Raw genomic sequence first — 27,546 nt, 5'->3', positions numbered from 1 at the left:
CACAGACTTCTTCTAGTTCTTTATTCTCTTCTCATTTCAAATAGGATTTGCTGTTTTTTTCCTTTCTAGATAATAAGTTCTAGGTCTGAGGGTTTCTGCTACCTCACTTGTGTGGCCTAGGAATAGTGTCCAGGGAATCCCCAAACCTCTGGAAATACACATCAGTCTTGGGGTGTAAGAGTATATGCACATTTTTAGAAGGGTGATGCCCTATATCTTTTATCCAGTTCTCAAAGGGATTTGTGACTCAATGAAAGTGGAGACCCACCGGCCCGTTGTAACATTTTCCAGAGTAAAATGTAAAGATGATTCTCTGGGGTAAGTGAAGAAAATACTAGAATTTCTATTTATATTCATGCTTGTTTAAAAATAAGCTTGTTCCTATATTGCAGTATATCAGATTGAGAGCAGCAGAGCATATTTATTAATCATAAATATTAATAATACTTAAAAGATAAAATTTATTCTTATATATTCATAATAGCTTGTAGTGTACTAAATATTTTACTATTGGTTTGCAGAATCCAAAATTTTGGAGAACACTGCTCTAGATTAGTGATTATCAAGCTGTGTCTAAGATCTTGCAGGGCATCTTTAATATACATGTGGGAGGAGGTGAAGGAACAGTACATTCTCAAATATGAACATATTTTTATCCACTTCAATTTTCCAAGATACAGTTTATCTGGGGAAGTGAGCAGCTCACTGTGATTGACTAGCCCTGGATGCTGCCCCATTGGGCATCATTGTTTCCAAAGGCACAGAATTCTGTGAGCATCCTCACTGTAACTTTCCAAAAGGCTTCAGCTTTACCTTCTTATTCTGGGCGAGTAATACATTGCATTGTCCAGCTTCTGTAATAGCATTTTTTCCGCTTTGTTTTCATTTTCCCTGAGGCTACCTCATAGCTCTTTCCTCAGTACAGATGGGTCTGGCAACGTTTCAGGCTAAACAAACATCTTAGTTGATACTTTATAAGATTTGAGCATTTTGCAAAGTCATTTTCTGTCAAGTGATTTTCTTCCCAAACTGTAAGGTTTACTTGGAATTTAATATCCTTTTTGTTATATACATTTGTTTTATTTTTTAGATCCCATCTGATTTATTTCACTAAGTCTAATACCCTCTAGTTTCTCCATGTGATTTCTTTCACTAAGTATAATACCCTCTAGTTCATCCACATTGTTGCAAATGGCAGAATGTTTTGACATTAAGTACTCTAAAAAATTGAAAAGCAGCTCAACCTTACCGAAAATCTTCTACCAAAATATCTGAGATTAAGTCCTAGATCTGCAATTTAAATTTTGTCCTGATTTCTATTCCAATCTTAAATATTAACATTTTCCTGAAACTAAGTTTATTATGATGGAAAAGAATTTGCACTGATAGTAAAAGAAGCTTAGCTTTTAGGATATCACTTCCCCCCCCCCCTCCCCGTTTGCTTAGTTTTTAAAGTTTGGAATCTATGCATTTATGAAACCTATGCTAGTTTGGTTTTGCAAGCACTGAATACAGGAATAGCTTTAGAGGTAAAAGTGTATGGATTGCATGCGCTGATCAAAAGAGATGCAGTTGTGACAGGTCAAGGGCAAAGCTGCTTCAGGAGAAATTTAGGTGGCCATAAAGTGTAAAATATTGCAAGTGGCTTAAAGTATGAACACCAAGTGAGAGAACATCATTAACACCATAAAAGAAGCATTTAAAGGGAGCCACACTTCGCCTACAACATGGAAGCAAATGCACAAAGAGCAGAAGGAAACCAAAGGCAACCGGAACTGCAAATGGCTAATGGCTTCCAGAAGCTCCTGTCTCTCACAATGGGAGGGATTCCTCCCCTTCTCACAAGAGAAAGCAGAGATTTCCCGGGATTTGAGAAGAATTCCTACAAAGTATGTACGTTGCAACACTGTAAACTCTGGTTTACATTTACCTCTTGGTGTTCCCTGCTGACTAAAGCAAGCTGTCCCTGCTTTTAGCCTGTGTTTGGACAAGGGGATTGCACTTTCCTATCATCCCTGCAGCAACCTGAGGTTTGGTTTTGCAGGAGATGATCTGTCCTTCTTTACAGACTCCGCAACACCTCTGGCCCAACTCCCTCCTGACCACCCTTCCCCCTCACGTGTGTCACGTGTGTCCCGTGTGTCACATCCCCCATCCTTCACCCTGCAAATCCGCCTGCTCTTAACTGTCCCCACACAGCCATCTCCAGAGGGAAACGCACCCAAGCCCACAATCAGGTACAACGGGCTCTTTCTTTCATGGTTTAGGGAAGGGCCGTGTCCTTTGCTGCCACCCCAACAAATGCGCCTCAAAGAGAGTCATTTCCACTGAGGAATAATGATTATTCAGGTAAAACCCATGCATTTATAGCTGCAATGATCCACTAACCCATCCTCTGGGACAGTTACAAGCATTACGCACGCAAGCCCTAGACATCACTTCGGGCTTTGCAGGTAGAGCTCTAGGGGTGGGGGGGCCATGTCTGCCCCCCAATCACTCCCCCCTTTATTCTTCCTTCCCTTGCTAGCCCCCTGCGAGTAGCCTGCTCCGTCTCTACAGCTGCTCCTAACCTCACCATAGCTGCCCCAGAGAGACCTGCAAAGTCAGGGAGGAGGAATTTGGAGGAAAGGTTAGTGAAACACTGAAGTAACCCTTCCTTCCTTCCCACCCAAGAAGTCATGGAAACAACAGAACCAGAAAAACAGCTCCTGGAGTTCTTAGGAGGAACAGGCATCTTGGGACGCACATTACATATATTTTAGGACAATTCACTTGGCAGTAAGATTCAGAACCCTTGGCCCCCAAGCCTGTCAGAGATATTCTGTGTCCATCCTTTTCTCCATCCTCAACTCCACGCCAGCCTCAAGCCCCAGTCTGGGTCCCTAACTTGCCTTATGAACCTACCCTCGGGCTCCATGCCTGGCTACCTTCAGTGCTCTGGAACTGAATATGTCTCTGTCACCTCCACCCTCCAAAGTAGATAAGACAGAGATGGGAAAAGGGATTCCTTAAAGTTTTCAGCATCCAAGTTGCAGATTTTGAGTGCATTCCATCATGGAAATGTTGTATGTCTATCTTGCTTAAGGGCTATGAGGTATCCCATAATTAAGGAGCCTTTGCAGGCTGGCCCGGGGAATCAGATGATTTAATGTTTTCAAGAAAATAAATGTTTGGTAACTATTTATTTGGAGTAAATATCAAACTTATGGAAAGGTTGCAGGAATAGTACAAGGAATTCCCATGTAGCTCTTACTCAGATTGCTTACATTTTCTTCCATTGGTTCTATGTGTGTGTGTGTGTGTGTGTGTGTGTGTGTGTATTTACACATACGCATAGAAAATATTTTTTGAATTCTAATTAATTTACAACTTTTGGAACATAAATTATTAGCAAATTTGGGTCTGCTTAAATAGGTGATAAATAATACACTTTATTTTGTGCTTTTTAATTTCCCCGAATTCCTAATTTTATTCTGCCTGTAATAAGGGCTCAGTTCCAGGAAGAAAAATGTATGTAAGTCTTTATTTTCCTGTTAAATATTTTTATTAACTTCATATAATTGTGAGACTATAACTATATTTTCCCAAGGCCTGTGGTACTCTCGAATAATAGTACTGATATTTAATGAGCCACATTCAGTACAATACATTGGCACATCATTGAGTAAAGAATAATTATTGTAATATTTATAGTAATACACCAGGAATGCCAGAAACCAGCCAGCAATGACTTTTATTCCTGAGGTCACCACAGACTAGTCTGGGCACCAATGGAGATAATTTTTAAAAATTTAAGCTGAGTTACTTCTCAGATCCCCAAATAAGAGATCAGTGTATCTATAGCTCTGGTAATACTGACTTAAACACTACAATGTTCATCTTTCTCTTGCTTTGAAGTTGCGTTCTTTTTAAAACCAGATTGCTTATCTCCAACCAAACTGTATGTTATTTAGTTCAGCAGAGATCTGAGACTAACATCATTAAAAATAAACGTTCACGTTCCAGAAAAATGTTTTGAAATTTCCATAATGAAATCACAGCATCATTTTCTTCATCAATATTAACATTCTCTTTAAAATATCATTGAGTTATTTCACTAAAATAAAAAATTCACAGATATGTACTTAAGACAAAGAGCTTGATGATTCCGAGGACATATATACACACCAATGTGTTCAACACAAATACTTAAAAATAAGCTATCTGCAAAAAGAACAAGTCTTATTCCCCACTTCTGAACTTAGCTTTTCCTATTGTAACTTTATAAGGCTCAGCCTGGCAATGGAGGGCATTGGCTGAAATAGGTCCAAATTACTGCTGTTTGTGTAAACGTTTTACTTCTGTACTTTATGCTTCATTCCCTGAAGGCTGCCTTTACTCCATGTTGCTTCTGGTTAAAGTAAATCAGAATGATATTATTGCATTTTAATATAGGCTGTAACCCTCTTTTATCCTGAAGATTATGACACAAAAACGAATTAATAGAAATGAAATTGCTATTATGAATTAAAATAGTCTTTAGCATGTATAGGCTCTTAAAAATGTCAAAAAAGGAAATATTTATTGTTATGACATTATGTTGTGGAGAATATTTTTATAAAATCATCTTTGATATTTACAAAAGAACTACTTTAGATTCATATTGCATGTAACCCATAATGGATTATTTTCTTCAAAAAAAAGGAAAAGAAAAAAGAAAGTGCAACAGAAAAAAACCTCAACCTATTTTGTCATATATGCTAACAGTTAAATGAGGAAATGTAACAAAATGCAGAGTTGAAAGGCTCAAAGAGCTTATGGTATCAAAGACTATCATTTCTATTCAAAAAGCATTTTTAAGGCAACCAACACTATCACAAGCACTTTGATAATCAGGGCATTCGGCCAGGGCAGAAGGCAGACAACTCCACTGGGTTGTGTACAGGTCACTACAATCACCCAATATATGTACAAGGTGCCAAGTTTTGAGTACAGGTTATATGATTCTTATATAACAGAAACATACCCCCAAAGTCACTTTTGAGCTTGCTTTCTTTCTTTCATTCTTTCTTTCTCACTGAAGAATTGAATATTGAAGTGAATACATTTTTGTCATGGTAAGTGGAAGGAAAAGTAGATGGTGACTTAGCTCCTGAAATGTTACTACAGCTCCTTAGCTTGCTGCCATCCCAATGTGCTCTCAGAGGGTATACACATGCTCCAAGGAGTCAAACCCAAAGACTAACAATTGGGTGTATATTTGGCTAATCTATTCCCGATGCTTTGCCTAAAAAATTCGCATTGGCTTCCTCAACATCTTTCTTCTGGAACCATGGCTTTGAAGTTGTTCCTTGTTGATAGGCTTCCAGAAAATGACAGATTCCAGGAATGTCACTGGGAAAGTTTGGTGGGAGTTCCTCCCTTGATCGAGGTGTAAACACGAAACCAGGACAGTCTTTGAGTAATCTGGAAAGATGGAAACGCAAATATCAACCATAAAAACTTAAGACCGACATGACTATCTAGTCAAGAAAACGCAGCATAACTAAAGGAATACTCTTGAGAATATAAGAAACTAGGCACCTTCACTGTGATGGACAGAAAAAAGCCTAAGGATGTTTACAAGCATCTTCACAGAAGAACAATGAAAAATCAGTTCACAATAACAGAAAGTTCTATCAAATAATGTATTTCACTCATATTAGGAAAAATAACTATAAAATATTTTTGTAAAAATATCATCTATAATCTATACAACAGTGCAATTCACAGAAGTGGGGGAAAAAAACCCAAAATGCAAAAATCTAATAATAGCAAAAAATACATGAAAATAATGTAATAGGATTGAAAAAGTTGAAAGAGATAAGACATTGTCTATCAATTCATTCATTTTATAAGTACTGTTTTACTGAGAAGTAATCATGGGCAAGAACTTGTGAAAGAGAAGTTTTATATATATATATATATATATATATAAAACGCTATATATATATATAAATGTGGGAGTGACTTTGGGATCTCTCAACAGAATTGTTTAAAATTTTTTTTATAAATTTATTATTATTTATTTTATTTTATTTGTTTATTGGCTGTGTTGGGCCTTCGTTGCTGCACATGAGCTTTCTCTAGCTGTGGTGAGTGGGGGCTACTTTCACTGTGGTGCACAGGCTTCTCATTGAGGTGGCTTCTCCTGTTGTGGAGCACCAGATCTAGACCTTCAGTAGCTGCAGCACATAGGCTCAAAAGCTGTGGCTCACTGGCTCTAGAGCGCAGGCTCAATAGTTGTGGCACACAGGCTTAGTTGCTCCTTGGCATGTGAGATCTTCCTGGAGCAGGGATGGAACTTGTGTCCCCTGCATTGGCAGGTGGATTCTTAACCATTGCGTCACCTAGGAAGTCCCTCTCAATAGAATTTTTATGCATTCTAGGTTAGTAGAACTAAAGTGAGATTTAGTTGCATATATTAGCACTAATTACTATCCAATATTTGCAATATTTTTTCTTAAATTCTTAAGAATTAAATTTCTTCTTAAATTCAGATGTTCTACCAACTTTTATTATTTGCTACATTTATCTGTGATTATAAGCTCATTTTAAACTCTAATCTTATTGATTAAGTTACTGGCTACTCTTCCCATTTGCTTCCCCAGCTTTCTGTCAAATGCAAACTTAATAAGCATCTCTCTGATCTATTATTCAGGCCATGGATGGAAACAGGCTCTAAATCAACTTCTATAGAAAATCTCTCATCATACCTTCCCTTCAACCCCCCAATCTGCAATGTCACATCTCAATGAAAATAGTAACGCTGCTGCACTAAGTTCAGAACCTTGACCCCCTCCTATGTACTGAGGAAACTGCTGGATAGAAAATGCTGGTCTCGAGGATTACAGACCTCGAGTCGAATACATGTGAGTGTTCAATCTACTAATGTTTATCAGTCGGCCAATAAAAATGTAGCCTGCAAAATAATAAGACTGATGAAATGATGTTTTAGGCATGGATTTGTAAATATTTTGAGTACCTATTATTTATAAGGCATAGTATTTGGTAATATATAATGAAAAATTACAGAATTCCCACAATTGAAAGCTATAAGCGTCAAAGTCTGGTAGATCTAGGTGTGAATAACAGCAAAGATGTCAGATTTCCAGCCTTTAAAATGGGGATTAAAATAATACGTCTTTTAGGAGAGTTATGAAGATTAAATAAATTGATTAAACAAGATTAATTAAGCATCAATTAAATGTCACATAACACCCATCATATTGGTAATTAATACGTCTGATAATATCAGACACTGGGAAACAGAAATCTTCGGACACTGTGGAACATAGATTGGTAAAGCCAGTTTGGACAGTTAACTGATACCCAGGTTTATTACCTAGAGACATAGGTATAAGAATATTTATCAAATCACACTGCGTAATAATGAAAACTGGCTATCCTGTAATTACCATGGATAGAAGACAAGTTTGCTTATATCCCAGAATACATATTACATCACACTTACATATGATGACATGCTCGATTTATCCTGTATGAGCTTGTGAGAACCCACTGTTAAACGCTCGGGAATTCTGCAAGCCAGTTTAACCACAGGTAGCCTGAAACCTGCCCCTGTGGCAGTATTTACACCTTAAAAATTGGTAAGTGCTAGAAGTCAGGGAGTATCCACTTCACTCCCCAAGCTGGTTTACCAGCACATCACTGCATTAGGAATACTTCAAATAAATGAACTAGATTTATATAAACTGGATTTATATTTCATCAAGAAAAAAAATCTCAAAAACATAATATCGAGTGGATTCAAGGCAAGTTGTTAAAGCATATGAGTGGAATCTATACTTTTCTCTGGTTTTATTTTTCTATCTGGAGCATTTAGAAATGGCTTTAAAGCAAATCATTTGAATGTATGAAGAGCCTTGCTCCAGATCACACCTCTGGTAAGCCCTGTACTGTAGGACATGCCTTCTGACTACAAATCCCATGCTTTGTAAAGAAACTTACAAATAAACACAGAGTGTCATGGAGTTAGAAATGTTCAGTAAATCGTCTTTCTAAAAAGATCCGAATTGATAAGAAAAACAGGTTGGAAAAATAAAACCATTTAGAAGAAAGCTTGAAGGCAGAAAGACCCAAGAAGAGCAGCAACAACCCCAGGCCAGATGCTCACACACAGAGGGAGGTTTTCTTTACTCCCTCCTGACTGGACACCATTTCCTCCCAGTGGCTGCATCAGCTCTTCTAGTTCTGTCATCTCCCCATATTCCCTTTATTTTCCTTTTCCTTTATGGAATTCAAGTCCTACTTCTGCGTCAGAGTTTGTAGGTCAACTTTCCTGCCCACACGGGGCAGCACCAGTTATACCCAACCTGTCAGTTTTGTCTTTAATGATCCCGGATCAATCACCGTACACGCTCCTCCCATTAATCCACAGACCTGAAACTCAAATGATATTGAACCTATTCTCTGTGCAGTTTCTGCACTTCAGTAAAAACAAACAAAAATACAAAAAATTGTCCCCTAGAATAAAACTCCTCATGAGATTTTAAAGAAAGGAATGTATAATTGCCATTACATTGCTACGTTCTAAATTACTGATTACAATTTGGAAGTGAAAGTTTGAAGGTAATGGATAACTTTGGGTGTGAGGATGTAGTCTGTGTCCTAAATTTATATGTGTTTCATAAATATATCAAGTAAGCTAAGCTTCCTAACATTATTTTATTGAGAAAGGCCATCCCTGAATTCAATGTGCTATCGATAAAGCTCTGCAAAGAAATAATTACCCTTTATATTTGTATAACTTCTCATAGAATCTACCCTTGTCCTGAACTTAAGAAATTTGAGACACAGAGATGAGCTGAGATGAGCACACAAGGGTGTGTCCAGGGCGGGTGAAGAACGTGTATGTGAAGATGTGGCATCCGACTTAAGGTCTAATCATGAGATGACCCGGGAGAGAAACTCAAAGCAGGGCTCCTCCATTCAGGAATCGGTTTAGCAAGTGTGATGAATCAAAATGAGGCCAGGTTGCAGGGGATCCGTGACAAGGAGAAAGTGGAAGCAAATGCAGTGGCTGGGGCTGGTGGGACTCTGATCAGAGAACTCTGGAGTCCATGGTTACAATTTTAATTTTATGCTGGTTGCAGTGGGGTCACTGGAGGGCTTGCAAGGCAGGGATAACAGATCTGACTTGCTCCTTAGGAAGACAACCTGGGTACCGCATGGAGGATGAGCCTGGGGAAGAGGTGTGTGAGACAGAAGAGCAAGGGTGGTGCTGTCCAGGGCAGTGGCATCGGAGGAGATGAGAAGGGCTGTGAGCAGGACACATCTGTATGTGGAGGTGGGGGGAACGTGCCAGGAGAAAGGAGACATCAAACCGAGGTTCCTGGTCTGAGTAACTGGGTAGACAGTAGCTCCATCTACAACCAAGTCAGGAGACTGATGGAGCTTGGCTGGGTGGGAAGTGGATTTCATTGGGGTGGGGGTGGGGCGGAATCAGCTGTTCTAAAATGATCATTTTAATTGTAATATGTCAATTAGTCATCCGGGTAGAAGAACAGGACAGAATATATGAGTCTCGCTCAGTGGAGAATTACAGGATGGGCTTGGGATAAAAGTTCCCGTGAGGCTGAGTAGTTTAAAAAAAGTTAAAGTGAGGATGATAAAAGTTATCGCTTCTCTTTTCTTTTAAGATTATCTAAGCAAGAAAAAGTTATGAAGAATTAAACAAACCAGTGGACAAAAATGACAACTGCATATAAATGAAAAGATAGACCTCAGGACCCATACCTGTAGGTGGTGGGGCTTACGTTGATTTTCCGGGGAACACTGCAGGACTCAAATTTGTTAGCCAATGTGACATTGTTTCCAAAAAGGCAGTAACGGGGCATTTTTACTCCAACAACTCCAGCGAAAACTGACCCTGAGTGCAGTCCAATTCGCATCTGAAAGGGAAAAATCACACAACATTCTGGTCACTGGTAAACACTCCCTCTCGTCAGTGCTGTCTGTGTGTCTGTTGAAAGCACCCCACTATTTGCTCTCCACACACCTGCCTCCTTCCTCCAGACCTGCAGCGATTTCCTTCTACTCCTCACTTCCAAGTAAAAACCGCGAGGCAGGATCAGTCACACTCTTAACGCTTCTCCGTGGATACACTTAGGTTTATCATACAAAGCATCTTTATTTCAACCATCTTCCGTATCTGAATGGAAGCCCCCGACGTACCTACCACAGTCACCATGGTGACCAGACAAAGCGTCTGTGGGGTGTTTACATGAATCTGCTCTGTCCATCAGGTGAGAGAGACCTGACTTCTGGAGTCCAGAAATTGTTTCCCAAGACATAGTCAGAGGGGGGCTGAGAAGCCAGTTCTCAGGATATAGAGTATGGGTTTTTAGGTATTTTGTTTTAAAAGAACCTTATACCAAACACTACCTCACTATTCAAATGACCAACAAGTGGAGAAACAGAATCATAATATTTAAGCAGAAAATGACAGAGGAAGCAGAAAGCTGGCATTTGCTGAGGCCTGGATCACAGCAACTACGTACACTTCAGTCAAAAACATCTGGACCCGTGCGAAACAAGTCCTTCCATATCAGCATATGCTGAGGTAAATGTTTAGGAATTCTGAAAGTTATCGATGATTTGGAGAGAAGTTAAGACAATGTTTTAAACTGGGATCTTGTAGATCCAAATTCTGGCTGATTTTGGAGGAGGGAGAGATTTTTAAGTTACTGCTACAACGAAGTGAGTTAAAGTGGGGATATTTTAAATGACAGTCAGGCCCCATGTTTGTAATTTTCAAGTTCTATGTTCGGTTGACTATTTAAAAACAGTTTTATTAGATACTTTTATTTTATTAGGTACTTTTGGGGTATTTTAAATAAAGGCCAAGTACTCAGTAACTCAGATGTAATTTAGAATCCAAAAGACTCTGATCTCCCTAGTTTTACAGCCAATTTCAGATATCTTCTAGAAACTTCCGAGAACCATTTGCTTACAATATGTCAAATCATGAGTTCTGCAAAACTTTCAAAAAGAAACGCTACAGCATGAATCAGAAGATTTGTATTAGAAACCAAAATTCTGCTAATAGCTGGTAGTCTGACTTTTTTTACTGAAATATACATGACATTATATTAGTTTCAGGCATACAACATAGTTATTCAATATTTTATAGATCATACTCCACACAAAGTTATTATAAAATATTAGCTCTGTTTCCTGCACTGTACATTACATCCTTGTAACGTACTTGTTTCACACCCAGTGAACTGTACATCTTCCCCCCACACCCCCATATTCCCCTCCTTGCACCCCCTTTCCTCTGGTGACCACTGGTTTCTTCTCTGCATCTGGTAGTCTCAATTTCTCTAAATCTTCATATTTCCCTTGTACTCTTTCCTCACCTAAAAACTGCAAGGTTGGATTATTTTTAAAGTCCCTTCTTCATCAAAGTTTTACTTTCGGCATGAAAGCATAGCTGTCTATTACATCTGGCTTTTTCTTCCTTAGGAGGATATGGCTCTACACACAAACAATATAACAAAGAACAATATAAACAAACAAAAAAAGTGACAAAGAGCCATCTTCTGCTTATAAATATCAGGCAAGGTTTTACTCTCTTTGGGCATGCTTCTGGTTAAACCAGTTTCTCTCTTTGTACCTAGGTATTCTAGCTTTTAGCACGACAAGTTTATCATAGCGTTTTCACGTTTCTATTGCACAATTAATATAGAAATACAGCCTCCTTATAAACCTCTAAGCAACGTAGACAAAGCCAGTGTCCCTTTGCTTCCTCCCCTGCCTCTCTCTCTCCTTCCCCCAGCCCTGAATCTCACTCTCAGCCCCAAAGCTTTCTTTTCAGGGAACTTCTCAAATTTATGAGCATGAAAATGGTCCAAAGTTTAGGGTACCCATCACGCCCCGAACGGAAACCTGCTGGGGAGTCTCCCGTTTGGGGCCACTTTCGACGTAGCCCCTCGGCACACAGGTTCTGGGGCTGGGAGGCAGGCTCCCAGAGCCTGTGTCCAAGTTCCCTTTGCACTTCCTGACTCAACCTGTTCTCTGGTCTCCATCGTGAGATAGCGTCCACCCGCCGTCTTCCAAGCCTCAGTGGATGGATGCTAGTGCGGAAATTGCTAGGAATAAGTGTGTGGATGGTTTGTGCATACGACATGCTAGAGAAAACATAGAATTCAAAAAGAAAAAAGGGAAATATTTCCTACTCTTTCACTGTGACTCCATTCCATGGGGCAGGAGGGTAAGAAACAAAGGACTCCAAACCTGGATTCATGAGGAGAACTGACTACTCTTGTCGAGCAGTGAATTGTGGATTCCTCTTCATAATGTTGTTATAAAGATTTTAAATAAGATGATGTTTAAGTCACAATCTGCTCCCTGTGATACACATTAGTGCTTCTCTCTCTACTAAAAATACTCTGCACTTCTGCCTCTGTGACATTTCATGGGTAGCCCCTAAGGCCATCAGATATTTCCTAGGACTGCAGGTCAGTACAAATAAAAAGGTATTCTAACATCTGACTTTACAGTTTAGTGAAATTAAACTATTATCACCCAGGTGATTTTCTTTGAAACCAGCTATAAATAATTCTTGCAATTGCAAAACTCTAAAAGTACATTTCTACAAATATCAAAAATCACACCACTAACCCCCCTGCCTCAAATATATACAGCTTAATTACAAAATCCATTTATGTGGCGATCACTGGTTTTATTATTAATCTGGATATTTTAAGCATGTACTTTGATGCTATGTTTCCTCACCCAAAAAACAAACAAACAAAAAAACCCCAAAAAACAAAAAACAAAAAGCAAACAAAACAAACAAACAAATAAAACCTCACATAATTCTCTTCTAAAAAATTATAGAAATTAAGCATCTGAAAAAGTCAGATACTGTGAGGCTTTTAAAACATAGTTGAAAATTATTTTACATTCTTCCTATTGAAACCTGGGGTCTAAGTCTTCTCCCTTCTGGGCAGGTTTAGGGTTGCTTTGACCAACAGGACATAATGGACGTGTCACTGTGTATCTCCTCAGTCCAAGGCATAATAACGGCCATGTATTGGATACCAACTGTTCACCAGGACAGAAGCCCCGATGTAAGAAGTGTGACTGCCCTGAGGCTACCCGGCTAGAGCATGACAGGGAAGCACCTAGGCTGACAGTCCCAGCTGAGCCCCACTTTCCACTGTCCCCAGCCACAGAACCAGGCAGGCCAGTGAAACAGCATCTTGGGATCGGTCCTCCAGTTCAAGCGGTGAAATCCCAGCTACGCTACACGCCCTTAACCACTGAGAATTCCCAGCTGAGGTGCCAGATACTGTGAGAAATGACAAGGTATTCCTGTTATGCCTCACCCAAATTCTGATGCACAGAATCAATGCAAAATAAAGCTCTTTGGTTTTACACCACTAATTTCAGGGAAGTGTGTCACACATCAGTATACAGCTAGGACAAGAGCTGACTTAGAAAACAGCTGTGAAGGCTTACACATACAGCTTCTATGAACATTGGGGAGAGCCCTGGCTAAACTTCTAACTTTTTCCTCCTTCTCTATATGTTTTATATTATGCCAGATAGGATTCCATATTCCTTCAGAGGCCCATTTCTGAAGGTCATCAATTGAAGGCTGTTCTATAAAAATTAAGTGGCGGATTCACTCCAAGTGGGACAAATAAAGATATTCTGCTCATGTGTTATCTATTAAATCAACACTTGGCATGTTAATTTTATTCTCTCATCTGCAATAAGACATTATTATTCTGGGATCTCGCTCCCCTAGAAATTTTGGAATTTTATGTGTCCTGGAAAATAGTGGTGGGTCAGCAGTGCACTTCATTCTAGAGTAATTCCTCCCCTGCAGGGCTCAGAAAACCAAACACTACATTTTCCAAAGTCCTTTGAAGTTTCTAGATGTACTTAGGTTTGGTGAATCAGACAACCTTGCATGGGCTCTGGAAGCCTGGATTTCAGCCTGCACTTCCGTTGTGAACACAGCTGGGGAAGCCTTTGTGTTCTCTCTGGCATACTTAGCAGGGAGCCCAGTTTCCAATCATTCCTTTCCTGAGAGTTGTGATGCAGGATTCCTATGCTGCCGATACATTTACAGTAGCTGCAACTTTGTTCTGCAGCTGGTAGTGGAGACAGCTGCTTTCTGAGCACAATGGTTTCTTGCCTGGCTGTGGCTGTGTAGCTCTGGAACCAGCTTCCAAATCATGAAGGAAGCTGTGGTTCTGAAGTGTGGCTTTGGGAGCCATTTTTTGAAAGCTCAAGTCATAGATGGCTCTTTTGGTCCTCTAAGTGATCGGCAAGCCATTTAACACCATGTCGTAAATTTCCTCCTGCTTCAACAAGCTGGAGATTTGCTCTCTGCAACTACACCCAGAGGGATGCACCATTCTGTTGATAACTAACTAATCAGCATTTACTCCCATGACATCTCCTAGATGATACGTGATCTGCCTCACCTTGATGGGCTCTCCGTGGGGAGACATGACTTCATCAGAGAGCTCCATCATCTTCAAGGCCATCAGCGCGATCTGAACAGCGTGGGTGTCACTCTCTTTGTGCAAGCCCCCAGCAACACAGTACGCGTCGCCGATGGTCTCCACCTACGCACAATGGATTTTCCACATTACAAATAAAGCCCAGGAAGCATCACAGTGTATATGGTACAGCAGAAATCAGGAATCATGCAGCAGACACCTTGGCGTTTGGGGCCAATGGAACATCAGAGCAAATCATAGACTCTTGGAAAAGGCTTTCCTTTCCAGGAAGCTCACAAAGTTTATAAGCCAAGGGGCAGCACCGCGCTGTGAACACAGTGGCGGCAGTGGCTTCTACTGCCAGACTTGCCAATGACCCACCTCTTTCTTTTCCCACCACATAAAATGGATTTGTAGAAGCAAATGACGTACTTGGGGTTTAAAATAAACTGTTTAAGATATTGTGTGATTTTATATCTTCTCAGTATAAAATGCAGCATTTTGAACAAAGTCACTACTGAATCAAGGTCCTATGAATTTGGTAAGGACGTGTCAGGTTAAAACTGACATTACAGTTTTTCAAAAGAACTGTTGGGGTTCCCATGGCAATGATAAACTGTCTACATGAATTTTAATCACAAAGTATAGAAACCAAGATGTCAAACCAGGAGGCAGAGACAGTGGTGACTGGAAAGCTATTGGACATCAAGCTCCTCTGTAAATTTCATGAACACGAATATCATTGTCATGACTGCTATCATTATGAGTGATTTTTATCTATCTGGGATCCCGAGTACAGGTAGCTAATGGTTAATTTAAATCTACAGATAAGCCACCAATTTGTAATAGGTACATTTTTGTCCTCTAAATATTTATTGTAACTTATCCAATCACATCGCTGTTCTGATCCTAAGCTTCCAATCTGGAGGGATGGAGGTGAGACAGGAGAAGAGAAAGGGGGCAAACTTTAGTGATTCCCTATTTCACTCGTAATGAATGTCGGGGCTCTTAAAGTGCCCCCCAAGTACTTTCCTTGCCTTTCCGCTGCCCCTGATCCATCTCATAATTTTCCATTTTGCTCACTGAGTCCCAAGCCACTGGCCTCCTATTTTCCCACAAACATACCAAACATTTGCTATTCTTTTGTCTGGAACAGTCTTCCTGAAGGTGACCACTTGGCATGTCCCTGGCTTCCTCAGGCTCTGCTAAAACCCAGCTGGTGAGGGAAGCCCATCTGGACGGCTGCCTACGAAATCCTCCCGCCTACCTCCCCTTGCACCTGCTCCATTTCTTTCCAGAAAAGTACACCAACTGGAATGCTGTATATTTTCACCAGTGTTTGTTGTCTTTTCTCCCAGTGGAACACAAGCTCTCGGAGTCTGTCTGTCTCATGAACTCCTCCATCACTGAGGCCCTGGATGTTCACCAAAGAATGAGCCCGGTAGCCGGGCATCCCGAGAGCATCTCCTCAGCACTGCAGGGAAGCGCTCAGGCTAACGGCTAACACATCACAGGGCTCAGAAAGTGTTACTAAATAGGAGAAGGGGCACCCTCACCCCTACTGGGTGTTGGGTGCTGTCCTCTGTGCTGCTGTAGCTCCTGCACAGGAGTGAGGGGTATCGCATCCCTGATGCCCCAGGGAGTCTTTCCTGTGCATCTGTGTGTCCCTCCTCTGCCTCCCTCCCCCCGCCATGGACTCATCTCACAGGGGCTGTACCCCTATGCTGGCAAGCGCTGGAGGACCGGTATGGATGTGCTAAAACAACAGATAAACAAATGCTCAAATAAGCAGAAAAACAACCAAAGGATTGATTGAAGTAATTGAATGAAGTCCTGGTCCAGTTGGGGCCTGGAATAAACAAGATTGACTGTTCCCTGGAAGCCGCCACAGGCACAGGTCAGTCTGTGATTAATACTCTGTATCTTAAGGGTGCTCCGAGGTGAGGACTCTTCCCCGTTCATCCACAGCATCTCCAGGTGTCACACAGTGTCCACAGGAAGAGCAGGTGAAACGAGGATGCAGACTCCCTAGCTGGGGCTGCAGCTGGGTCCCCAGGGGTCTCTGCACCCCCAACCTCGTCATGAGGGGCAAGATTCTGGACACTTGAGAGGAATGACCCATTTGTTATAGTTTTGACAGGGTGAACCATGTGGCAGCGGGGGCCTTCTGTGAGCAGTCACAGCCGTTTGCAGAGGAGAGAGGGACCTCCTCCCAATTCTGAGAGGAGACATTCTCAAGACATAAACTATCTACAAATAAATACAGCAAATTCCACAAGAGGCCATCAGGCTTAACCTAACTCAAGCCAATTATTTTATCTGTAATTATACATGGACCTCTTTTTTCCCAAGGGAATCATAGCTCTGTCTGGAATTTCCTGTTAGAAATGTTTTAAAAGGAAAGTTTTACTTTGCGCATCAAGATTGGAACAAAGCAGGAGCTTATGCAGTCCCATAAATAATTTTTGTTTCCTCTTCAATCATTTATTTATTTCATGCTGGGTTAAGCTCTGAAATGCCAGATTTTTAAGTGGCAAATGAAAAGATGATTCAAGCCACATAAATGAGAAGCATGCTTTATTCTTTACACCAATATCTAAAATGATGCAAAATACTTCAAATCAGTAAGAAAATATGTTTTACTTATAGAGAAACAGGCAGAACAGAAAAATCTCTTCATTAATTCTCTTATTAACCATAGTTATGTTGAAAAATAGCTTATTATGTTTCAGGGACCATCTCTGCACATCCCAGAACCTAGAATGATGCCCGGTACCATGCAGGCACTCAGTAAATCCTGCTGGCTGATGAATGACAGATAATTATTTTTTACTGTAATCTTTATAATGGTCTTATTCATGAAGATTACAGGACATAATGCATGTGATTCATGCCTATAAACTCTGTGGGTGGATATTATTTTCTCTATTTTAGAAATGAGAAAGGTTATTTAACTTTCTCTGCTTACAAAGCAAGTAAGGAGAAAGTGAGATTTGAAGACAAGCCTTGTTCCGCCCTTGGCCTGGGTACAATAACCTTGTAAGCAGGTGATTTGGGCTTCTGTTCCCTGGTGGTGAAAAGGATCCCCATACTCGGTACTGAATGTATCTGTTCAAAGGCAATTTGTATAATCCTCCCGCTTCTTTACTTTTGCAGATAGAAAGGATACATCCTCCCTGTACAAGTCTTAACTGGAAACATCTCACGGGTCCCAGGTCTCACAGCCAAGTGTCAGGCTCACTGACTTTTGAACTTCACCTTTCTGAGGGTCCCCCCTCCCACTGTCACCCCTGCATTCTGTGCTTGTTCTCTGGGACGACAGCATGGCTGTCCTTTCTGGAATAATCATCGCTACCTCTGAGCAGACTCAGAGCCGTTTCTGGCCGGAGGACACGCACATGATTACGGCGGGATTCCTGCTCCCAGGCTGGGGCTCCTGGCCTCACCCCTGATTCTCGCCTGCACAGGGCCCGGTGCCCTACCTTGTAGACGTCCAGCTCCCCGCACTGCCGGTCGAAGCGGGTGTAAAGCGCGTTGAGCATGGTGATGACCTGCAGCGGGGAGCACTGGGAGCAGATGGCCGTGAACCCCACGATGTCCGAGAAGAGCATGGTGACATTGCCAAACCGCTTGGCCTGCACGGCGCGGCCCTGCCACAGCTGCTGCGCCACCTCACAGGGGAAGATGGAGCACAGGAGGTCCACCGTCTTCCGCTTCTCCTCCTCCAGGGCCTGGTGGGCCTGCTCCAGCGTGGCCTTGAGCTTGCCCAGCCTCTTCTTCAGGCCGTCCTGGGCCCTGGCCTGCTCTCCGATCAGGACCACGTCCCGCAGCGCGTTGTGGATGGGGATGTCCGAGAGGTAGAGCCCTCGGCCTGTGAAGTCCTCCAGTCTGTCCACGCAGGGCGAGCCCAGGAACAGGACAGCGCTGGACTCCACCATGTAGATCATCTGGCCTTTGAGGTCCATCACCTGCATAGAAAGGAGCACCAACCATCGTGGCTTACTCAAGTTCCCAACAGCTTTTTGAGACAAAAACTGAGGAGGATATGGTGATAATCCTACTGTTTTTAAACTTGATTTTTTTTCTACTTATCCACAAAACAATCTTATCGTTGCAATTTACTGTGCTTTCTTATCGTTGCAATTTACTGTGAGTTCTAAGATGCATGCAGACATCTGGAGAATATATTGGCTACACAGATATCATGATTTTCAATCAACAATGCCAAAAATTCTTGCTTCAAGGCTTTCTTACTATGTGGCACAAGGATGCTTCTGCTACTACAGTCTGTCGACAGCAGGAGAAAGGATGACGCCAAGGAGCCCCCGAGCAGCAAGAGGGGCTTCACGTGTTCGCCCTGGATCACAGCATTACTTGTGTGAATGGGACACGTGTAACTGTGTGTTCACAGCAGCAAAGCTGCCAAAACAGCCCAGGTGTCCTTCAGCAGTGAAGGGTTATAAAGTACAAGACAACTACACAATGGGATACGCCATGGCTTTTGAAAAAGTGAAATAGATGGGTATCTAATGACATGGAAGGAGGCCCACAGAGATCATTTAGTGATAAAAAAAAAAGTTGTAAATAGTATTTTTTGTTTTAAACAAAAATGTGTGTAATTAATATTTTTGATTTTGCAATGAACATCTTTAAGTATTACCTATTTCTGAAACACAGCTATACTATTTTTATGATTAAAAGTAATAAAGCTGTTTTTATTTGGGGGGACAGACAGTGCACCTGCTGGGTTACGTGTGTCAAGTTAGAAGTGTCATAAGCCTCTCTATGAGCTCGGTTGTACTATCAGCTCTGATTTCGCAAACTTTCTAAATCACTACCGTGGTTCTCTACTATGAGATGAGAGCAGAACATTTTTTCCGCACATTTTCTAACAGTTAATCAAACACATTATTGATTTTTTCTATGTCTATTAAATATTGATTAAAAAAATCAATTTAGTTGCCTCCTGTAAGAAACAAGTTTTTTTTATTTCTTGGCTGTAGAATTCCTCTTATTCTTTCAAATTGTCAGGTATTTCATGATGATTGAAACCATATTTTTACATAAGTATTTTTCTAATTCAGTTATAAAATATTCCATAAAGATTTTAAAAGGTAGACTGCATTCAACAAGCATTTGTGAAGTAATGGCTTAAGTAAGCAAGCAAACGAATGCAGAAAGAACTTCGTCATAAATGTATTCCAGCCTTCAAAGTATTTTAGAATTGCCTCAAACAGAAATGCTTTATTAAAACATCGCAAGTGAGGCATACATTTTTACCTTTTTTGTTTCTAGTCTTTAACTGTGAAACAACTGATTCCATATTCACAACAGTATTACGTTCTTCTTACCCTGGACGATTTCTTCACGGAGTTGTCCCACCTTCTCACGCGAACCACAAACTGCATGTTCAACATGGTCATTATTGCGCTGAACGTCTGGCTGATTTTCGGAGTCAGAATCTCGAAGTACTCGTCAAAGTGAGGTTTCCCTTGCATGTCTCTCCTGCTCATCAGCCTTCTGATGCCGTTGCCCAACTGCAGGATGCTCATGTCTCTATCCAACATGAAATGGAAGGGGAAGGTCTTGCAGAAGAGCGAGGCGGGGATCACCAGCGAGGATGGGGGCTTTCCCGGGGGTGGGGGTGGCCGAGGGGTCTTGACGTGGACGGAGTAGAGCAGGCAGGGCTGGTCCACGAACTCGCTGCAGTTGTGGTGGAAGCAGGGGGGTGTCGAGGACACCTCCACTTCGGTCTCGTACAAGATGCGAGCAGCTGCCTTAATGATGCCGGGGAGAATCAGGGAAGTGATCCTCTTGGGGAAGAAATAGTAAACGTTTAAGAAATCGGGATCTTTATCCAGGCAGAGGATGGATGCGTCCTCAAACCTGCCCTTCTTTTCTGCTTCTTGGCAGTGGCTGCTCTGCTTCAGAAGGGTGCTGAAGCTATTTAAAAAATCTTTCAGGGTTCCTCCAACCACACCTAAGATGTATTCATCTTCTTCATAGCATATTTTAAAAAGCTCCTCACCGAGAGATTCTCTGATGACCTCCACTGGAACTCCTGAAAGCATATAATACATTTTCTGCCATATCAAATGCATCATCTTGGCAGAGCTGTGCTTTTACTACTATTTTTAATATTGCTTTATCTGATGGTTTAGTTTGCTTTATATCTGCTAGTAAGAATTCCAACCCAAATTAACCACCTGTGTTCAAATTACCTACATAAATTAGTTTCTAAAATTCGGATAACTCCAAATATAAATCCCAAATGAGTTAATTAGGAAAGAATGATCCATTGAGTATAATATATGACTTTTTACCTCCCTGAAACTTAACTATAAAAGAGCAATTGGAATCACAAGATCAAGTCCATCTCAGAAGAAGCTCTCCCACCTTGTTAACAACAGAAACACAGTGATACATGTTGGTGAATGGTACTGGCCCCCTTGGAGTATAACCATCAGATACAAAATTGGTTTGAAATAACTGGCGGTGAAACTCATTTTTTCCTTAGAGATGATACAAAGTAATTTTTTTTCTAAGGAAAACAGCATTCTTGTTGTTTATTGTTACGTGAACGAATATGTGTGAACGAATATGTGTTGGGAATACATTGTTTACTGCCCACGACTTCTCCTTTTCTAGTCTCCTTTGTCCTTTAACCTCTGTGTACCACATTCTTCTCATCTGTGACTCAGGGGAAACATGAGTGGCCTGTTCACAGCACTGCCGTGGCATGTAGGTGCCATGTTAGAATTGTGCCTGACCCAGAGGAAGGGCTCAGTACAGGTCAGCCATCATCACCATCATCATCATCACCAAATTCTTTGTATCTTGCACTTTGAGAAAAATCTAACCTGTTGGTCCACGTACTCAAACTTTGAAAAGGACAGGATGACAAAGTCACTCATCTGCTTGTTTCCCCCAAAGTATTAACATGAAAACACTGCTCACCTTTTTGCCCATGATTGCTTCCAACCTTTAAAAAAATTACTTATTTTACTTTGCTGAGTAGAATTTTTCATGCATAGATGAGGAACACTTAGTTAAGTTCAAGACCAAAGCATATGAAAAGCATATGAAAAGACCAAAGCATATGAGTCAGCCTCCCAGGCAGCTTTATCTACTTCTCAGCAAATAAACATTGTAAGAAGAGGAAATGTTTGAGGTCAAACACAGATATATAGTATGAAAAAGAGTTACTCTTTGCATTAACACAAAACATGATATTTAACATTTCACACTGGAAGTTACCAACAAATAAATATGAATAGTTTAAAGAAAATATTAGTTCTTGAGGTAAATATTTTCTAGGAGTAGAAAATCTTAGTTTACAAGTAAAACATTAGTTCTACAAGTATAATTATTTCCTAATTGCATATACTTAATTCTATTACCTGCTTCAATTGCTTGGTCTGCAATTATTTTTTCAAAGTCTTCTCTTTCCAAAGATTTCCTGAAATTATTTCAATATCTTAAATTATAAACTGACAAATGAATGCTAAAATTTCAGATTATAACATACAGAAATGATGACAGAAAATAATTTAAATTACCTTCTCTGTAGAGGCAAATCTTGACTGTCAAGTTTACAGGAAAGGAGCATGACATGTACAAACCCAAAACAATGTTGGAAAATCCCCAAATATACCTGATCTAGAGTGTTTCATCATTTCTTATAAAGTATCTTTACCTTTGAAGCTAACTTCGTATTGGCTGATAGTACAGAGGTTGCACTGGCAGGAAACCAGTGATATGAAATGGCCAAGAAAAGGATACTAGTAAGTCAGCCTGGGGTTTTCTGATAACCCAACCAAGAAGAAAAATCTAGACAACTTGTTGATTCCTGTTTGCCTAACTGTTTTTTGATGATTTCTGATAGTGATGACTGATTACAACCAGATTTGCCAAACTACTAAAGCATATTAAAAGACACTTAAGTTCTAGTCACGGTCCAGCTTGCCATTAGACAAGCCAAGAGGAAATAGGCATACATTTAAAATATTAAACAGATTTCAATAAAGCATGATACATGTAGAGAAGTTCCAAAAGGAAACAGTTTTGAGAAGGAAGATTGCTCCATTGGCTACTTGGTCACCTAAAGGTATACTGCTTATAATTATTTAAAGTACTAGGTAGAAATATATTCTTATCTAAATAGTTTGAATTACATTTGGTTTGAATCTAGAGACCCCAACCCCTTGTTATATATTACATTATGTTAATCAGTCTTTAGATTTGCTCCTTCTTCTCACTTAAGCAACTTCTATTTTTTTCCTAAAGAATGAGAGCAAAGCTGCTCAGAGAACCCCTGCTAATTCCCAGCAAAGCTTAGCTAATCCAAACACCACACAGTGCAATTCAAAATAAGCTCCTTATCTTCACCCTCAAAAAAATTAGAAAAACAAGGAGGTGTAAGCCTGCATGTACACTAGTAAATATGTATACGTTGTACACAGAGGCACACACACCAGCCATGAGCTCATACGTGATGCGGTGATGCGATCAAAAGGTCCTAGAAAAAGACACAAACCAAAAGCTCTCTGTGCAACAAACCCGAAGAGGTATCATAACGGCTGTCCTAAAACCCATTCACTTAACAAAGGGGGTGGGCGGGGGAGGTAGGGTACCCTCAGCAGTCAGCAAACTGACTGCAGTAGAAATGGCAACTGACTTGCCAGGAAGATGGGGGAAAAGGCCCCTTATACCCAAGAACTAAAGCAAGAAAGCAGGGAAGCCATTTAGCACATCAGCAGGCAGTCTCATAAGAAAAAGCGTCCTTTATCTTATTTCAACAGTGGAATAGTGATTAGGACAATTTAAAAGCAGGATCAACTCTTTAAGAAGTCAGGGAAGTGGTAAAAGATTTTTCAAAATTTCCAAATAAAATGATTTTTTTAGGTTTTGACATTTTTTTTTTTAAAGAGATACGTCTCTGGGAACACATCTGAACTGAATATCTGCATCTAGCTTAGGCACACTTTGGGACACAAAGCCCTGAGAATGAGTTTTGAGTAAACTGTCTGCCAAGGCCCTAAGCAGACAGACACAGTAGCGCAGCTACAGGACTTGCTGGCTATCTTATCAGCCTGACTGAGCATTAAGGTCAGAGGTGTTCTGGAATGCTTTCCATATCACTCTGCAAACACAGCTTCTGTCAGACACATAGATTCACACTCTCTCTTTTTGGACCTGTCTCTGACCCCTTCTTGGCTTTGCCTGCTGCCTGGGACCAGTTAGCCAAGAAGGGAAATTAAGCCCAGATAATCCGCAGAGCAGATAATCCACTCCTGAGCAGCAGACAGATGAATGAATTTATAAAACAGCCGTGAGGAAGATACTGGTTTACAAAACTTCCAAGTTCAGTTCTGAAAAGTTTGGACTCAAGTGTTTGATGTATTATTTACACCTGAAATAATCCTTTGATTTCAAGGAAACCACAACAAGGCCGAATCAAATGATCCACCAGCCGTAAACGTGCCAAGATGCATTTTTAAAATGAACTCTAAAAATCAGGTTTGTTTGTTTTTAAATCACTTTATATAGGAAACCGCCACAGAAAGCTTTCTTAGAAATTTTCAAAGACAGAGGAGAAGAAAAAAGTATAAACGGAACTGGTATTTGCATACCAGTATAACCAAAGTAGTTAGGAAAACAGTGAAACACCTCCCCGAGGACTGAGCCAGCTGCCCCAGGCCCCTGAGTGGCCCTCCTTTTTCTCCAGCATCCTTCCAGTCCTCCTGTGGTTGAGGTCAAGGGGGAGGGGCAGGCAGGCAGGCAGCACTGGGAACCGGCCCCATCTCTTGGCAGTGCTCTTGAAGCCAGGAGTCTGCTCTGATCCATGTCTTACCTTCGTTACATATTTCAGAAATTACCCCCGAGTAGGAAAGAATGGGCCTTCGGGGAGTTTATTAAAAGCAGCAGCACAGGGCTCTGAAAAACCCAGGCTTGAAACTCACTCCTGCCTTTTCTTAAACAGCTATAGAATCCTAGACATTTTCTAGAAACCTGGGCTTAGTGATATGTAAAACGTGAAAAAATGAATGCAACTAAAACACTTAGCCCACGTCCTGGCATACCAAAATAATTCAAAATTACGCAGATACATCACTCAGCGTTGCTAATTCGTAGCTGTGTCAGTGATTACAACAGGACATTCACGCAACTGAAGTGATTCAGTTTACCTGCTTTCCTTTATTTTGTGTTTTGCCAACGTTCTCTGAAGGGCAAGGTTCAGCCGCTCAAACTGAAAATTAAAAAGAAAAGTTTTAAACATTTCCTTAAATAATCATGTTCTAGAAGATACATACTTTACAAAAATTGGTGCTGAAAGCCTCTTATGAAGAAGCAGAAGCACTGTTGCTTTAGTGATGAATATAGTGAATTGCCCCTGTGGAAAAGGGGACTGATTTTCAATGGGCTTTTCACATTTGGGGAGAAGCAAACCCCTTGACTGACTTGAGTCTGGATGTGAGCTGTGGCCCACAGACTTTGCCCTTGGGGGGCAGCTCTCTGACAGCCACTGAACTGGAATCAAACAGGAGACTCAGTTTGGTTAAGTCAGGTCTTCATGGAGGAATCGCCACCATCTCTTCCTCTAGATCAGGAAATCTCTTGGATGTGCAGCGAGGACTTCAGTCTCAGAGGGGCTCAGGCCAAGGGATTCCCATTCCTTACGTGAACCTACACTGGCCACCCCAGTGACCGGCCACCCTTCCTGAAAACCCACATTTTTGTCTCATGTATCGTCTCCTGCCCTAGAAAACTCCGGAGTATCTGTCTTTCCCCTTTCTTTTATCCCTTAAATCCAATCTGTCACCAGGGTCAGTTGATCATTGACAAACAAATCTTGGATTTCCCCTAACTTGTACTCATCTCTTCTCTTTGAATGGATAATCTTCACAAAATACTTACGATGTTCTTATCTTCTATTGATTTCTGAGTATCTCATGAATTTTCCTAGATTGCAAAATGGCTGTATATAAGCCTGCATAGTTTTAAATACTGGTTCACTGTCTATTAATATCTCTTAACAGCTCGTTCTCTCTAAATAGTTGATGAGTGGGAAGTAAAGCCCTGGTAATTTCTTTGCACTCCAAAAAAACAAAAAAATCATATGTATCTATGTGTGTATATAGCCACCAGTGCTTTCTGTAATTTACCCAGAGGACGGTGGAGCATTCTCTGGCTATATCCCAAGTTGTGAAATTCCTTTTTCCTTAAGAACTATTTATATCTCTCTTGGACTTTCCACGGGTCAAGTGAGACACTAAAGTTAAGCAAAATAGATCAAGCTTCTGTTTTAACGAATAGAGCTTAGAAAAGAAATGTGAAATTTCTTGAAAGAAAGCGCAAGTGCTGAAGAGAAATAAAGGAGAACTTAAATTTACCATGCAGAACAATTTTTCTGACGGTTCAGATAAGGAGAGAGAGGATACATCTGCCTCAGAAGGAAAGACGGGCAGAATCCGAGTAAGGGCCTGGCACCCTATGGGCAAAGGGCCGGATGCCTGGCAGGTGGAGAACAGGTTTAGGAAGGGAGATGTGGGCCTGTTCCTCTTTAAATCAGGGAAGGAGGAAGGGAACATTACAGCCAGACCATAAAGGAGGCAGATCAGCCTGGGATGCTCAAGAAGCTTCAACTTCTCCAGGGTCTTTTTTTTTTTTTCCTCTCTCATATATTGCTTTTTATTTCCATAGGCTATATATATTCTTTTAAGTGGAATCTTTAAAGCCTGTGGATTTTTAATTTTCAAGAGCTTTTTTCAGATTAATTTCATAAAAGTTTATAGCAATTGACTCTTATCAGGTACATATGAGACTGCCAGTTTCAGCTCCACCCCATCAAGGGCTTTTTACTTTGTAGAAAGCTACTCTGGCATTGCTAACACCAGTGAGTTGGTGTGGCTGAAAACCCACGAAACCCTGGGTTGCTGGGCTTTCAGGCTTTCTGTAAAACCTATTCAGGCAGGAAGAGGGGCCATCAATGTAATGAGGGTTACTACCTCTGCATGGGCACTTGGCTGTCTTTCAAGTTTTTGCTACCTGACATTTTTTTTTTCTCTTATCTTCTGTCTTCTCCACTAGAATAGAGGCTCCAAAAGGGCAGGGAATACCTGTTTTGCCCATTACTGCATGTCTGGCACCTAGACACTACCTGGCCACAGGAGATGCTCACTACATACTGATGGAATGAAAGAAAGAAAGAAAGAAAGAAAGAAAGAAAGAACGAACGAACATTACCTACCCCTGTCAGCTATTCAGTCTTGAAGGCTTGATCTATAACATTTCTAACTGTGAAGCGATATAATCCAGTACAGATGTGTTACTCTTTCAGCTGGTTCAAAAATACATTTAGATTGTTTCCAACTTAAAATAATTTGATTACATTTATTTATATATGAATTGCTGCTCTGACCAGGAACTTTGGATGAGCAGTGAGAAAAGAATCCATCCAATTCTGCCACTGAAGGCTTTTTCCTTTCTCACCCCGAGGGCTAGTGGAGACACCACCATTCTCTCTCCTCCTCTTGACCTTTCAGTTAAACCACCAGGTACATGCTTTTATCCTTGTTAGTCTGTATTCCTCCTGGTCTTTCATTTCCTTACCACTGCCATCAGGAACTTCTTTTTCTAGGCCTTTCCCTCTAGCATATTTTCTGCCACTGTAAGAAAGGAGAAATGGCCCCTCTCTCATTGCTGGGCTTTGTGGAGCGGATGTCTTCCTGACTTTCCATGTTGAATCAGAACTTAGGACCTACTGTACAGCACAGGGAACTCTACTCAATGGTCTGTAATGACCTATATGGAAAAAGAATCTAAAAAAGAGTGGATATATGCACATGTATAACGATCACTATGCTGTAACACCTGAAACGAACACAACATTGTAAATCAAATATACTCCAATAAAATTAAAAAAAAAAGAATTTGTTTTTCTAAGGAAAAAAGTCCTGAAGTCCTAGCCAAGCTTTAGTAGCATATGTTAGTGATATTATGACTTAACAGGCTTTTGTGTCTACTTCCATCACCACCATTG

The 27,546-nt window shown here is 40.8% G+C and overlaps 1 protein-coding gene across 3 annotated transcripts in view; it reads right to left on the bottom strand.

Annotated features, from left to right (window-relative positions):
• Window positions 1–1,434: 1,434 nt before the first annotated feature.
• The window catches only part of GUCY1A1 (guanylate cyclase 1 soluble subunit alpha 1), a 63,632-nt gene continuing 37,520 nt past the window's right edge, over window positions 1,435–27,546 (bottom strand). For all 3 annotated transcript variants that reach the window (XM_057728407.1, XM_057728409.1, XM_057728408.1), the window contains exons 3-9: window positions 24,692–24,753; window positions 21,905–21,963; window positions 19,856–20,565; window positions 17,987–18,472; window positions 14,487–14,630; window positions 9,778–9,932; window positions 1,435–5,445 (exon numbers count right to left, since the gene is read on the bottom strand). In XM_057728407.1, coding sequence (XP_057584390.1) covers window positions 5,244–5,445; window positions 9,778–9,932; window positions 14,487–14,630; window positions 17,987–18,472; window positions 19,856–20,565; window positions 21,905–21,963; window positions 24,692–24,753 — 1,818 coding nt within the window. In that variant the 3' untranslated portion in view covers window positions 1,435–5,243. The remainder of the gene's footprint in view (window positions 5,446–9,777; window positions 9,933–14,486; window positions 14,631–17,986; window positions 18,473–19,855; window positions 20,566–21,904; window positions 21,964–24,691; window positions 24,754–27,546) is intronic.

This window comes from Hippopotamus amphibius, chromosome 3 (assembly GCF_030028045.1).
Source record: "Hippopotamus amphibius kiboko isolate mHipAmp2 chromosome 3, mHipAmp2.hap2, whole genome shotgun sequence".
NCBI lineage: Eukaryota > Metazoa > Chordata > Mammalia > Artiodactyla > Hippopotamidae > Hippopotamus > Hippopotamus amphibius.
This window is presented reverse-complemented; position numbering and strand designations above follow the sequence as displayed.